We start from the raw sequence: 15,426 nt of genomic DNA, 5'->3' as shown, positions 1-15,426 counted from the left end.
ATACAGTATGTAGTATAACAAGGTCAGGCTACATGAACTGTGGTGTATATTATTAGGAAAATATAATGCAAATATCACTTTGTAACTAATAGGGCTGTCAGGTGGATACGGTTTTTAATCAGATTAATCACAAAGTAGTTGTAGATTAATCATGATCCTTCATGATAAGTGGATCCATCGTGATTAATTAAATATGTCAAAAAATATTTTTGTATATATATATATATATATATATACATCTGCAACAGGGAGATGTCAGGCGTATGTGTTTCACACCTGTTTTTATTTGTGACTAATCCTTTGGTGTGTGCTGTTTAGGTGGACGTCGGAGCAGTTACCTCTTATGACCTCAGCGACCTCACATCTCTGAATGAGTACTCGGTGGCCATCTTTGCCATGTATGAAAACGGCCGGTCAGAGCCGCTCGCCGATGGATTCACTACCAGTAAGATTCCCCTGCAGAGACACAGTAGAAGTGGTACATTTAGATCACACCGGGAGTCGTTGTAAATCCTTGAATTCACAAATGTAGAGATGAGTTACGCTCCCTTGAAAAGTGTATTGCTATTGATGTTTTGCTGTTCCCACTGTCTGTGTCTGCCCAAGGCAATACTGTTCTAATCCAAGGAAGAAAAAAAAGTTTGTCTCAATGCCATTAGAAGACAACCTATTTCTCCGCTGATGCCCAGCAGTGTTGATTTTATTACCCCTGTTGGTCCGTCTGCTGTTTTGGAAGTCTGCCCATCTCATTTACTCCTCAGCATAATAGCCCGGTCACATTAAAAGGTCATTTCAATGTCCTGTACTAGTCTGTCACGTTAACAGGTATTGATTTGTAGGAATATCCCTTTTAGCAAAAAGCAGTTGGGCCTCGTGCTGAATCAGCTGAAAGAAATGTATTTCTGGCAAGAATCTATTAAACCACTCAGTCGTATGGAGCTGATGTTGATTTCTGTTTATATCCTGGCACCTTGGTGAGTGGGCCAGACTGGAGAAAAGAAGTGTCTTCAACTCAGTTGAACCAGACGTTGGTAATGTGGTGCAGACGCAGATAAAAAGTTGGAAAAGTTTTGAGAAATGCAGTCATAATTTCACCTTTATTTATCAGCCACTTCTTTCACATCCACTGACCAAGTCAGTTCTTTTAGTGAAACTTTTATTTCCAACACATTTAAAACAATACAACATTTTTACAATTATGTCCCTACTTGTATTTATTTTAATTAAACTTCTTTATAATTCACTTATAGCAGATGGATCTGGAGGGCAGTCAGGCCAGTACTGGTCCATATAGGCACCCGTAGGATCCAAAAGTCAAAATGTATTATCTGTATTTTATGAATTAACATCTCAAAGGTGTTTTATTCTGAAAAATTATTTCATCATCTGCCAAACATTCCTTGACAAAAATCAGGATGCTTGTCAAAATAAAAGTCTTTGGAGAGCATCTTTAAAACAAGGGAGAAAAGTCCAGAGAGGACACAGAGGAAGAGCCATCGACTTTCAAAATAGAAAGATGCATTTACAGTTCTACTTGAGGAATAGGTTTCACTACAACAGAAGATCTCATCTTTCTGTATACAGTCATTTGTCAAGAAGCTTTTATTTCTTTTAATATTGGTCAGTTCATTTGTTTTGCTTTTTTGGTTGCACCTCGACAGAATTATCTCTAAAGTCTTGGTTCCTCTAATATATTTTCCATAGAATCCTCTTTATGTGAAACAACCCCCTCTTCGTCTTTGTTAAATGCTGACAGGTCTAAACCAACTGCTGTCTTGATCCGATGAACAAAGTTTCTAGGTTGACAGACAATTTTCTCACGTAGTTCAGCACAAAGTGATGAACTTCAACACTTCTTTGTTGTTGATGCTTCTTTTACCGTACGTCCAATCTTGTCAAGTCAGCCCTTCAGTTACATGTTAATTGAGATTTTCTAAATTCCTTCCTTTAATTGAGTTCTAGAATTGCAGATGTAGTGCAGTGATGTCTCTTCCTGTCTCAGCTCCAGTTCCTGGTCCTGTGAATCTACGCTCCAGTGATGTCAGCACAGACAGCTTCAAGGTCAGCTGGGATCAGTCCACCGACGACATCGTGCTCTACAGACTCTCCTGGGCTCCGTTTGCAGGGGGCGACACCAAAGAGGTCAGAGTCGAATTACAGTGTTTTGGATGATGCAGTAATATGTAATATACTGTAAGAGCTGTTGTCCATGTGGGGACTGATCCAAACACATAATTCCTCTCATTCAGAATGAAAAATTTAAAATGAGTAATATTTAACCTAAATATTCTGGATTTATTCAGCATTTTTATTCAGCCACAGCTTTTTACCTGTGTGTGGTTAGTGAGTGAGTTGGTACACTCCTGGTTCCCGGATATGAATTTGTACTCCAGAGACTTGAACATAAGCTTCACAATTCTTCCAGGAGCTTTAAAAATCCCTGACATGGGTTGGTATAAATAAAGGTTGAATAAATCCCAAAATTAATGGTTTGGGATTTTTTTTTATTACCATGATCTGGGGTTTAGAGGCAGCTGTGAAGCAGCGATAGAGTCAGCCTTTAGGTGTGTAAAAGTCTGTGTGTGTGTGAGAGTGTGTGTGTGTATGTGTCAACAAGAGTCATCAGAGCTGGAAAAAAAAAACAGTTGGAGGGCTAGGCTGGAAATACCGCCAGAATAAAGGGTTTATCTCTTTTCTATCACCCACGTACTGTATACATGCATGTGGACACACACACACACACACACTGACGCACAGATTACATAAATATTCTTATCTCTAGAAAATGTAGTCTAAAGAAATGCATTCAAGATTTAAAACCATTGACACCAGATTTAAACTCTATTTTCTACATGTTAATGAGAATCAACATGATATGAAATCCTGCACATAATATAATATATATATATGTATGTATGTATGTATGTATGTACATATGTATTTATGTCCGACTCTCTGTCAAAGCCTCTCATACTCCCCCAGTCAGGGATATGGCCACACAGGCACATGTTTTGGTGCAAAGGAAACAACAGCACGGAACAGAAACGAATTCCTCAAAATGAAAAAGAGATTCAAAAAGAAAAAGGCACAGAATGACTTAGTGAAGATGCACCAGCTCCAGGGAAATCATAAATGGTGTTTCCCACTTGTGAAATTTGCATGTAACTGTGCCTCGCAGGTGTCAGTGAAGAACCCGATTCCTGCACATAATCTGCTCGTTGAGTCATCTACAGTGAAGTCTCTTTTCTGAGACGCTCTCTGAAGAACAAGACGATACTCTAGATGACCTCGTCCCATTTACTTCAAGCCCAATTCAGCTAAAAGTACTAGTTTTTCATTTACTTCTGTGTGAAATACTCCTTACTGTTACAGTCATCTATTCTGGCCTCGTTCAGCTTCATTGTAAATTGTAGCATAGTAAAGTATCAACTGCTCTTAAATGCAAATATATATTTAGTCCACCACATGGCAGAAACTCGATGCGTAGAACTTAGTCACATAAAAATTGTCTGGACAAGCTGCTGGAGGTCAAAGGTGAGCATCAGCATGGGGGGAAAATGGGGATTTGAGTTACTGTGATTTGGACACAACTGTCGACACACAGATAAACACTGTCACAAGGTTTATTACTTTATACTATTAATACTATTTTCCTCTGTCAATTAAGACTCACTGACTTGTCTCCACTGCACTGTGAAATCTTTGGCTTTTTTTTTTTTTTTTTATCAATTCCCATCTGGTGGAGCGTCACGTCTTCAGTATTCACCACAAAAGGTGTGAGAAAAAGGTTATTTTGGAAACTTGTAAATCATTAAGTTTGATTTTATTTTAATTTAAAACACGTTCCACAGAAGAGTCAAAGGATCACGTTTGATTTTTATTTGTAATTAGTGAAATAAAAGTTTTCCTCCGTGTGTTCATGTCTGCATGCGTGTGTGTCTGTGGGTGTGTGTCTCCTGCAGGTGATCCTCAGTGGAAGTGATAACAGATACGTCCTGTCCAACTTAAGTCCATCTACTGACTATGAAGTGATGTTGACGGCGGTCTTCCAGGACGAATCAGAGAGCGACACCGTCTCTGTGGTAGAGACCACATGTAAGTGAGACGGTTGTGTCCAAAAAATATTGTTTGGTCCTGTGTCTCCTCCAGACAGCGGACAAATGAGTCCTTTCCAATGTGTCTCCTCTGCATAATTCAATTTGCAAAGCGCTGGTCTACCTGAGACCCTCCTCATTAATTTGATTGTCTCAGAAGGAGAAAATCCATTTCCTTATCAATAATTTGTAACGTATTTCTGTCTAATTGCCTTATTGACGTGGAGATTTGTCAGGGAAAGTTTTTGTACCATTATTCAATTTGTGCTCTTTTTTTTTCCTCCAGTGGCTCAGACGACAACGATTGCTGCCACAACAGCAGGTGAGAAGAGGTCGTCAAGTTTCTAACTATACACTAATACTGTAGCTATACCTTATTGACTACAAGGACTGGACAGTACAGAATTTAACCATTTGACCAGAAGACGGAGGAATGTGTGGCTGAGAATGAGAACACTCTTCCTTAAAAAATATCAGTTAGTCCCCATCAAAATGCTGCCATTTCATGTGTCTATTTTCTCTATTCTTTATTGTATTTACATCAGTAGGGTTGCCGTATATCCTTTAGCTGAATACTTTGGAGTCAGTTCCACACGTTATTATTGTAAAAACATTATGTAAATTATATGAAATTAAATGTCTGCTCCAGTGAAAACACATTTTCACATTCATGCCATATTGTCCTCTGTCCATGTCTGTGATGGTCAACGATGGACTGTAGGTGGATTATTATTGTGACCTACAGGTTAAGGATACTGTTTGACCCTTTCAATGATGTAAAAAAAAACAAAACAAAAAAACTCCACTCCCTGTAGATAGAAATACTTCAGAGTGATTGATGGGATTCAGTTATTTCTTTTTTCATATAACTAATTTTCCTGATTAAAAGAGAACGATCTAATAAACCACAGAGTATTAAGGACTTCATAAAGTCTGGCTGAGGCTTTTCTGCAAATAATTGAATGAAAACACATTCATGCAGGTGGCACTTTATGAGAAAAAGTTAACAAAAAAAAATCCCCAAAATATATATATTAAAAAACTGTGTGCTTTACCCAGAGAGTGTAGTTCAAACTCCATTATCTGGAGGCGACATAAATGCCATCTGGAAAGTGTGTTGTATTAAAAGCAAATAGAAGCTTATTGAGTAAAAGCAGCGTGAAAAATGTACAAAGAGCTTTTTATTTCACTCTCTCCTTTTTATGAACCTCCTATTATGAACTTCAGAAATATTTATAATTATTATAATATAATGTTCACATATATTAAATATTATTAATTAGATGTAATATTAATAATAGTAATTATTATTATGATGATAATAAACTCTCCAGTAACTTATTTTTTTCTGATTTTACAGTTGTGCACCAGGGTATAAGAAACCTCCAGCTGATCGACGAGACCACACAGAGTATTGAGGCATCATGGGAAATGGAAGACCCCTATGTTCAGAGCTATAGGGTCTCCTACACCAGCCCTCGGGACCATGAAGAAGAGTCTGTGAGTCCAATTCTTTATGTTCCTGACTTACAGTAGACTGTGTCTAAGACATTCCTTACAGAACTACACTACTACTACAACGTTAACAATAATTTAATTAATAATACATTGCATTAAAGAAACAAACAACAAAAAACTCCAAGGCCTACATTCTTATAACCTTTTTTGGCTACCATACCTTGACTAGTTGGCTCGTATCTTGTTAGCCCCGCCTTTGGCTATCCCTGTTGTGTCTGTGGTATGAGAGAGCACAAAGAACATAACTGTTCTTAACTCCAAATATTTCTCCTCTTTTCAGCCCAGTGCTACACACAGTCACTGTTTTCTGTCTCTGGTGTTGTAGTGGTTTATGAAGCAGTGTCTCTGATCTAATCTGGTCTCTGGTTTTTATCTGTTTTGCTCTTAGACTTCTGTTACTTCACAGTTCTTCTGTAGTTCTCTTCATGCAGCACAGCCTCCAGACTCCAAGCATGAAAACACATAATTCCCCCCTCGAGCACTGGACTCTAATTAGCTTGAGTATACAAGACTATGGTCGGGAGGAAGTTTGTTGTTATTTTTAACACTTCCAGCCAACTGGAGGAGAACTGTAGTGGTCAGTGTCAGGTCGTCTCCTCAAATCAGAAAACTGATTACACTTGTAGTCCCGCTCCTCTCGGCCTCTGCCTCCTGATCCCTCTATCTGTGGTAAGAGCCCTTAAGCCCGGTGCCATGTTCTGACCCTGCTCAGTGATGCAAAAAACGAAAACACACACGCGCACACATACTCCATCTGTCCCACCATCTCTCTCGTCCCTTACCCTTTACTTTCCTCCCCCGCGCACTTTTTTCCCTCCTCCCTCCTGTTTTAATTTCCCAATGTGTTGCCAGAGCCGCAGAAGATGGAGAGGCAAGGCCAGGCCAGAAGACATTCCATTATCTTTTCAGTAGCCATTTACCTCACTGGAGCAGAGATGGAGAGCAGCAGGGAAAAGAGCAAAAGTAATAAAGAACAAACATAGAAACAATAGCTGGGCAGCGTTGGGAGACCAAGCCCAAACCTGCCGTCCAGCAGCAAGATACGAGTAGCTACAGGTCGAGGCTTTTTACAAAAGTTTGGATTTGTTTTGATGAAAATTTAAGAGCGAGAGAGAAAGGGAGACAGAGAGAGAGAGAGAGCGAGGTGAAGAGAGAGGCTAAGAAATTAAAAATTGTGCAGTTATGTAATTTTTCTTTTTGAGTTTTTGTGATTCAGCTTCTAACTTCACAAGCCAAATAATAAATGGATGTCACCATCTGACTGCAGAGTTAAAGCCCGATGAATGAACCTGAAGTTTGCTCATTTTAGAAGTATGACTTAATGTGAGTGAAAATCTTCACTGTTTCCCCCTCTTCTACCCTGTACCTCACTGTGCTTGAGAATCAGTTTGTGTTTTTCCTCTAAACGAGATCATATTCTTAATTTAATAATGAAACAGGTGAGGAGTAACTTCCTTCTTTCCTCCAGTATTTCTAACAGCACCTCCAAGACAAAAACATTTGATATCCTTCAACTTTACAATTACTGTTGACAAAACAAAGTCTTGAATGTGGAAACTAACTAACTACAGTATCCTAGATTTATCACCGTTGTGAGACTGAGCCTCCGTCTCATTCCATTTTCAATTGCTTGGCTGTTAATATTTTTCAGTTTCTTTGCATGGATATAACTTAATATCAATAATTGGTGACTTTTGAGATTGTTATGGTTTTCAAACACCAATTAAATTGACTGTATACTGAGTAAGTTACTGGGGAGTTGGGAATTGTTTATGAAAAACTTAATTTCATCATAGACCTACAGGGATTTTTCCCCCTTCCATTCAGCCTCTTATTTATATGCCGGTGCAGTTTGTTGCAGGAGGAAACGGAACAAACTGGCTCAGCGTATCTAATTTATACGAAAGAATGCCTTAGATGCATAGAGAGATCGAGCTGCAGCCATAATAAATAAAAACAAGGATTAGTTGTTTTCCCCGCTCTCTTTTTGTTTCACCTTTGGCCACAAACTGAATGTATTGACTAAACAGAAGTGAGAAGAATTCTTGAACAGTTGGAGCCTGAGCCGCTGTAAGAACCACAGGGCGTCATGTGTGTACAAATGTCCCCGCACCTTAATCTCCAATCATCCAAATGTTAATAGAAAACACTGTAGAAATGGACAGATTCTATAACACATGCAGGTAAAAGCCAGAACACTGTAATGTGTTTGTGTATGTGTGTGTTACCGTCTGCACTGATTTGAATTCTTAACTGCAGTCTGTTCTGTCTAAGTTCTGTCCCAGGTGAACAGAACCTGGGATTACTTCAAAACACCTTGTACTCTGAGCACTTAAACTGTGTCCCTGTGTGTGTGTGTGTCTGTGTATGTGTTTCGGCGTTCCGTGCATGTACAGGTGGTGGTTCCTGGTGGCCAGAGGAGAGCGGTGCTGGAGAATTTACTACCAGACACAGAGTACAAAGTGACAGTCACACCAGTGTATATGGACAGACAGGACGGCGTCAGTGTCTCTGCCCTGGGTTCAACATGTAAGTCTTCTAACAGTCACACACACTGTTTTCATTCCCATGAAGATGGTGCACATCATAAAAATACAGGAAACATTTTCTATCACAGGCAGAACAATGACGGTTTCATAATATTTAGAAAAATGAAACCAACCAATTTAACCAACAATTGCCTGTACTCAAAAGTTTGGCCAAAGTTTTAAAGTAGTAGTTTTTAAAAGTCATCCCACTTCAGTTAGCTTAAAATTAGGGATAATATCAACCGACAGATATTAGCATATTATGTAATATCTGTAAGAATCATTATCGTGTTTTTCTCCCATAATGAAAACCCAATAACGCAATGCCTGGGTTTCGCCAAATGATGTGTGCCCTAAAAATAGTTTTGGGGACAAACGGCTCTATATTAAAGTGAAAGTCACTAGATGGCAGCATTGGAGCTCATTTAATTAATCTAATAGTTATACAATGGTTTGTACAGATAAATAAATAAATATTACTAAAATAAATATACTCACAACATACTAAGTCAGAGTTAAAACTTGGGCCTGTTGTGTTGAACACGATGCTGATGCTGCAGGAATTGAAGAAAGCTAATCAAAAAGAAGTGTACTCAGATGTACTGCCTGCCGTTTATGTACATTTTCTTCAGTAAATAAATGATAGCTAAATAATGGTTTTTAACTTAGAGTGAGATGTGATAGTTGTCCGTGATTTTTCTGCAGAATTTTCCCACTCACTAAACTGCAACTATTAGTGTCTTTAGTTTCCAGACAGTAAGAGAACTGTAGATGAAGTTAAACATTAACTCCGTGGTTAATTGTCTTCTCTTTAACTTTTTTGGATTGTATGGCTGGCATTCCCCCAAAATGAGTTCATAATTAACAATCACAGATTTATTCAGTCAGTGAAAAACCAAATTAAAGATTTTGGTCTTAATTTAACTTTTGGAACATCTACCTACCCATCTGGAATCGGTGGATGCCACTGCTCTGAAGTTTTTTATTTTCCTATTTTCTTAGGCAAGAGTTCAATTCCCTGTTAAACAGAGAAATCTTCTGATACACCCAAAGCGAAGGAAAATGAATTTCCTTCCAGTGAGCAGAATGGTCATTTGCATTATATTAATTGAATTTTTTTGTCTCTGTTACTGAGGAAGAATGTAAATTAGATGAAAGAAAACTACTAATGCATTTTAATCGTCCTAATGAAGGCTGTTCGTAATTACAGCAACTTTAATCATTAACGAGGAGATTATATTATTTTGCACGTCTCTAATTGATTTTCTCAGGTATTCAGCGCACGGACAGTAGCGTTTGTGTCCCCTTTGTGTGGAGAGCTGAATGTCACAGCAAATATGTCATCTTTTTAGATGAGGGTACTACCGTCTGCCATATTGCAAATAAAAACCTCTTCTCAGGTTGGAAAGCAGCGAGGTAATAAATCAGCGCCCAGACACACTTCACGTATTTCTTTGGGAGGGAAACTGTCTTCTCAAATAAATCAGGGTCCGTGGAGAGTTACAGCTTTGTTATAACTCAGATTCAGGCATTAAAACAAAAAAAAACACAATTTCTAATCTCAATCACACGGTGGCAGATTTAGAGCGGCACAGGCGGATAAAATGGTTCGCGATTGTTTGTGGGTCATTTTCTTCAGGCGGCCACGGCAGCACTGTAAATACGTTTGACTTCTCCTTTACAACTTCATTTTCACAAAGGAGGGAATCACACTTTTTTTTTTTATATCTAGATTTTTAATCCATTCTCCATTTTTTCAGCTCACTCATGTCTTAGAGGAAGTTGAACCTGATTTTTACTACATTACAAAGTAAAAGCACCTTATTTTGAAAATACTACTAACAGTAGTAAAGTAGAAACAGCACATCTACACAGAGAAGTTCCATATGAGCTGTTGGGTTTTTTTTTTCTGACTAAGACAGAAATGATTGTGTTCTTGTGTTGTGTTAGTGCCGCTCTTGTCCCCTGGAAACCTCCGTGTGTCTGAGGAGTGGTACAGCCGCTTCAGAGTCACCTGGGATCCAAGTCCAACTCCGGCGTTGGGCTACAGGATTGTCTACCAGCCCATTTATGGTAAATACACACTCACAGCCCACAGCATAAAAATAATGAGTATTTATCTCTGTCTAATTTTATGATATATCTGGAATTTGTATTAAATTTTACAAAATTCTTCAAACTACCAGATCTTTCATTCTGAAATAGAACGTTTTTTTTTACTTGTAGTAGTAGTTCCGTTAACATTACTTGTCACGTCTGGGACCATTTTGACTTCGATTTGTTCAAAAAGGGGTATTTTATATATTTATAGAATGTGCTCCATCAATGATGAAAACACTGGTTGCTTAGCTTAGCTTCTGACTCGCTCCACCTGCAATTACTCTGGCAGTGGAGCTCGAACAAAAAGACTCAGAAATAATAAATGCCTGGAGTATTTTTTACAAAGACTGTGAAAATTGTAAAGATGTTTTTGTGACAGTTTCAAAGGGCGTGTTTAAGCATTCGAAGGTAATTTGCTCTCAGTTTCTCTGCTGACCCCTGACCTTTACCACAGTCCTTACATTAACATATGAAGGCTCTAAAAGGACTATTGTAAATGAAGTAGTTTCTGTTTATATAATGTAGTCAGATTCTACGTTTAATATAATATATAGAAGCTGCTATTGAAAAGAAATATAATTTCTACACCACGTCCAGGTTCACATTAAAGATCTGGAGTTGGAAAAATATCCGTCCTCTATTATATTTATTGTCTTCGAGCGCCAGCAAAAGAAATCTTTTTTTGCAGTCTGCTACGTTCTTATTTCTGCTTCAGTTTTCCACTGCGAAACTCCAGTCTGTTGGTTTTCATTCCATGTTTTTAAATACAATCACCGTCTCCAAGGATCCAGTTTAAGGCAGGTACACTGAGTTGATCTAATTTAAAAAAAAAAAAAATTCAGTTCAAGGAAACACATTTCAGTCGACTTTTGTTTCCCTGGAATAGTGTCGGTGTATGTGGTTTAAAAAAAAAAATCAATATGTGCCAATATCATTTTAATAACATTGTTTTACTTTTGTACAACTTTTTTATTAGAAGTATTAGAGTATTTTTAACCTTTATTAAAGGAATCAGTGGTAATGGTATGAAAACTCATTTAGTGGCTGTTTAAATGAGCCACTAATGAAAAAGTTGTAAAAGGATTTTTGCCTAAATCCAACGACTGTGTTTGCAAAACTAAACCAAACAACTTTCTGACTACTTAAATTATTATTAACACAATAATTTATTGAAAATAAAAATACATTTATTGAGATGTAGTTTGGTAGAGTCCAATGCATTTTAATTTTTTGAAAGTTAATAATATAAAAAAAGTTAGAAATTTTACAAAAATATAATTGTTGTTATTATTAATTTTATTATTACAGTCTGTTCTTACTGTGTGTCAGTTTCAGGACAGGTTTTGGAGACAACGGTGGGCGAGGATGTGAACTCCATTCTTCTGTTGAATTTGCTGAGTGGAACAGAATACAGCGTTCAAGTGACTGCTTCTTACCCCGCAGGACAAAGTGAACCACAGCTAGTCAACGCCAAAACATGTGAGTGCTGATCCGCCATTGATACATCATTGTAGGAGGAGATATTATGTAATAGATATAACATTTGTAGCTGAAATTATGAACATATTAAATACTGAAATACATAGATGTTTTCCATTCTTAGACTTCATTTTAGTGCCTTATAGAAGTCACCTGTATAAAATATATATTGACATTATTAAATATACTGTATAACAGTATGAATATATAAATTCACCAATATATGTATGTATATGTTTGCATGTGTGTATATATATGTATATATATACATATAAATGTATATATATACAGTATATATACTTAGCCTTGAACCATTGCAAAATCATACAAGAGATCAGAATAGTCATCATTTTGAAATCAGCATGTTGTTATCACCAGCACCATGTGTTTATTTTCGATCTATATTTGTCATGCAGGATTATTAGAGAGAAAAAGGGAGGCAGCAGCTGGAGAGCAAACTAGGCAGAAGAATGTAGGAAAAGTGCAACATTTCTATTAGCTGCCTGCTGAGAGTGTGTGCGCTTTAATTTCCAGCAAGACTTTATCACCAGAATAAAAACAGAGAGGATATATATGAGTCAGAGAGTGCCAGTGAGAATATAACATATATATTTATATAAGATATGGACTGGGTGTGTCTCTAATCTAAACAAAAAAAGGGGCAAAAAGAGTTTGGGATTCAGAGAGAAAAGGAGAGGAAAAGACAGAACGGGTCTTTGGGTTTAGTTTTTTGACACACAATATATATTGTGTATGTGTGCTTTTGTTAACACCACTCGACCCTTCTATTGATAACCCCGCCTGTGAGGGTCTCTCCTGATTGCGGAGGTTTTTGCTTCACCTCAGCTCATTGGCTGGTCAATGAACTGCAACAGTGCGACAGAAAAACATATCTTCACTATCGCTCACGCCCAGAGAGGAGGCAAGTGGGAGTCGGAGAGAGTGAGAGACGAAAGGTAGATGTGAGAATGAGGGGAAGGACGCACAGATGGACTGATGTAAGAGGAGAAGGTCCAGAGGAGGTCGTTAGAAAAGATCGGATAATAGAGGAAACAAGGAGTTCAGTGTTTGTTCTCCTGCTTCGTTGGTTAATGGTAGTTGGGACAATTTTACTGTCTCCTTGTTTTTTTAAATTCTTTACCAAAAACAGACTGAAGACTGAACAGTGACAGTGAATCCCAAACAGAGAATGCCAACGTCGGTCTTCCACACTGAAAGCGTTGGTCAATATTGATGTTGTTCAAGCAGCAGCCCTCACACATTCACAAAAGCTAAAATCAAAAAACACAATTTTACAGTTTATATTATTTGTAATATAAATAATATATTATATTTATATCTATAGTTAATATTATTTCACCATCCTCCGAATTTTATCTGCAGAGAGCTGTTCATCATCGTCGGAAATAAAACAAAAACAACCTGTCCATTTTCCCTCATCATGATGTGATATGGTCATCTGATTTAACGTATTCACACACAGTAGTGAAAACATGTCGACACAGTAACGTCTCTGGATCCTCACAAATCAGATCCTTATGAGTCGCTGCACTCTGTACAAATGATACAAACTGCAGATTAGATGTAATCAAGTCGTCTCTGCGTCTGTTTACTGTTGTTAGACTCCCACGGTGCACGACAAAGCCTTCATTTACCTCAGACATCTGTAATTGGTTTGTTGCTAACACTGCTATATTTAGAAACCCTTTCATTAAAATGTGCCTAATACTGACCATAAATACCGGTCCCCACTACTAATAAAAACGTGTTGTGTGTGTTTGGTTTGTGTTTTTGTTACTTCTGAGGACCATGTTTAGCGACGTTACTGTCTGTTAGGAGGCAGGAGTCCCAACAGGGAGCAGGAACGTGTCTTAATGATGCAGAACATCTGAGAACTTGAAAGTGACTGGTAGTTAATTTAGTCTGTGGTTTCGTTAACTTGTTATCGTTAGGCATTGAGATAAAGTCCAGCTCTGGTGGTGCTCATCAGTAGAAGTGAAAGTTTGACCTTTGGTGTGAATTCGGGTGTGATTGTTTTTTTTTAATGGTCAGATACTAATTCTGAGGGATGATGTGAGAAAATGGCTGCGAAAGATTGCGTTTGCAGATTTACACTCCGTCAACAATTAAAGCAGGGTCTTTTTGATGTTTTGGACACAGTGATTTTTTATTTCTGCTGCAGAGCTGTGCCATCCTTCATCCTTGTTCTAATCATCTCCCCAGAGGATTAGTGACAATTTATACACATGCCTGCCTTTCTGTGAACACCTCTCATCATGAAAGATGCCTCTGTAATGAGATAAAGTATGAGCCACTGACATGTAGACTCATTTGAAATTGGAGGGCGGCCATGTTTGATACTTGATGATTGTACCTGTGTACATGTAGGGCATCTAAGCTAAATTTAATGACAGTTTGCCTCGTTCAACACTCTTTAAAATATACTTAAGTATTTAACACTGAAGTATATTAGATTTAACAACATAACCTGGTTAACGACCATTTGAAGAAACGTTCACATTTCACACTAAAACTGATTGTTTTTATCTTTTAATTCAGGGGTATCAAACTCATTTCGGTCCACATACAACCTAATTAGTCAAGTGGGCTGGACCAGTACAATCAAAACATAGTTACAAATAAATAACAACAAGTCCATGTTTTTCTCCTTAGCCTTTATGCAAAGAAGTATATAACATATTTATCATTATTAATAATTTAAATTTAACAAAATATAATTTTGCAAAAAATATCCTTAACATGAAGTGTATAGGTTTTTGTTTTCATTTCAACATTCATCAATCGGGCCGGATTGAACCCCCTTAAAAACTATCCTTAACATGAAGTGTATAGTTTTTTGTTCTCATTTCAACATTCATCAATCGGGCCAGATTGAACCCCCTAGTGGGCAGGTTTTGGCCCCGGTTTAATTTGTACGTATGATTGATTAATGATTGAGACGTTCGAGGTAAATAACACACCACTAAATATTCATCACAGCAATCAACGGTTTGCATTCCATATTAAAATCATTCCCAAAGGAATGGTTACATTTTCAGAGCCATTAGTTTTTTTTCCCACATGACATGATGTGAAAGTAAATTTGTTGTTAAAAGTCTATACACTGGAGGAATTTTGATTTATTCGTGTAAAGTCTTTGGTAATTTGTCATTCATGTAAGGGAGTCATATTTCCCAGGGTGCACTGTATTAATTGTGCCCTCTTGCCGTTGGAGCCCACTGGCAACTTTCGCACTAATAAATTACACATGCAGTACCAGCCTGTAGCACATAGAGATAATTATTTTCTCCCCACGGACCACGGAGTGGAATTAAACTGTTTGGCATTATCGAAGTGTTAGTTTGTGTTTAGGTGTTGGAGCTTAAAGTTTACAAAGACTTTATATCCTGTCAGAAGATGTGAACAAGTTAGCTTAGAAATATTTACAAAATGTAATTAAAATTGATGAAAAAATGAGTGTGGACAATGAAGGTAAAATACATAAATAATACACACCACGTTACTGAGGGAGTAAAGACTGTGACTGTGGCTTCATGGTCCCACTGACTGGTGCAGGAGGAAAAGTTTATTTCACATAGCAGTAAATTTAACCTGGGGGGAACTCACACAGACAGAGAGACAGAGAGAAAGACAGAGTATGAGAGAGTGAGAAAAAGAGTGCGAATATACCGAGAGACAGAGTGGTA

The 15,426-nt window shown here is 37.7% G+C and overlaps 1 protein-coding gene across 3 annotated transcripts in view; it reads left to right on the top strand.

The window, feature by feature from the left end:
• Nucleotides 1-15,426, top strand: part of col14a1a (collagen, type XIV, alpha 1a) — a 120,429-nt gene that overhangs the window by 48,251 nt on the left and 56,752 nt on the right. For all 3 annotated transcript variants that reach the window (XM_025061661.1, XM_008323480.3, XM_025061660.1), the window contains exons 15-22: nucleotides 319-445; nucleotides 2,003-2,142; nucleotides 3,963-4,095; nucleotides 4,381-4,416; nucleotides 5,455-5,594; nucleotides 8,009-8,141; nucleotides 10,091-10,213; nucleotides 11,570-11,719. In XM_025061661.1, the coding sequence (XP_024917429.1) occupies nucleotides 319-445; nucleotides 2,003-2,142; nucleotides 3,963-4,095; nucleotides 4,381-4,416; nucleotides 5,455-5,594; nucleotides 8,009-8,141; nucleotides 10,091-10,213; nucleotides 11,570-11,719 (982 nt within the window). The remainder of the gene's footprint in view (nucleotides 1-318; nucleotides 446-2,002; nucleotides 2,143-3,962; nucleotides 4,096-4,380; nucleotides 4,417-5,454; nucleotides 5,595-8,008; nucleotides 8,142-10,090; nucleotides 10,214-11,569; nucleotides 11,720-15,426) is intronic.

This window comes from Cynoglossus semilaevis, chromosome 13 (genome assembly GCF_000523025.1).
Source record: "Cynoglossus semilaevis isolate Cse_v1.0 chromosome 13, Cse_v1.0, whole genome shotgun sequence".
Taxonomy (NCBI): domain Eukaryota; kingdom Metazoa; phylum Chordata; class Actinopteri; order Pleuronectiformes; family Cynoglossidae; genus Cynoglossus; species Cynoglossus semilaevis.
The sequence above is the reverse complement of the archived record's forward strand: the minus strand, read 5'-3'. Positions and strand labels throughout refer to the sequence as shown.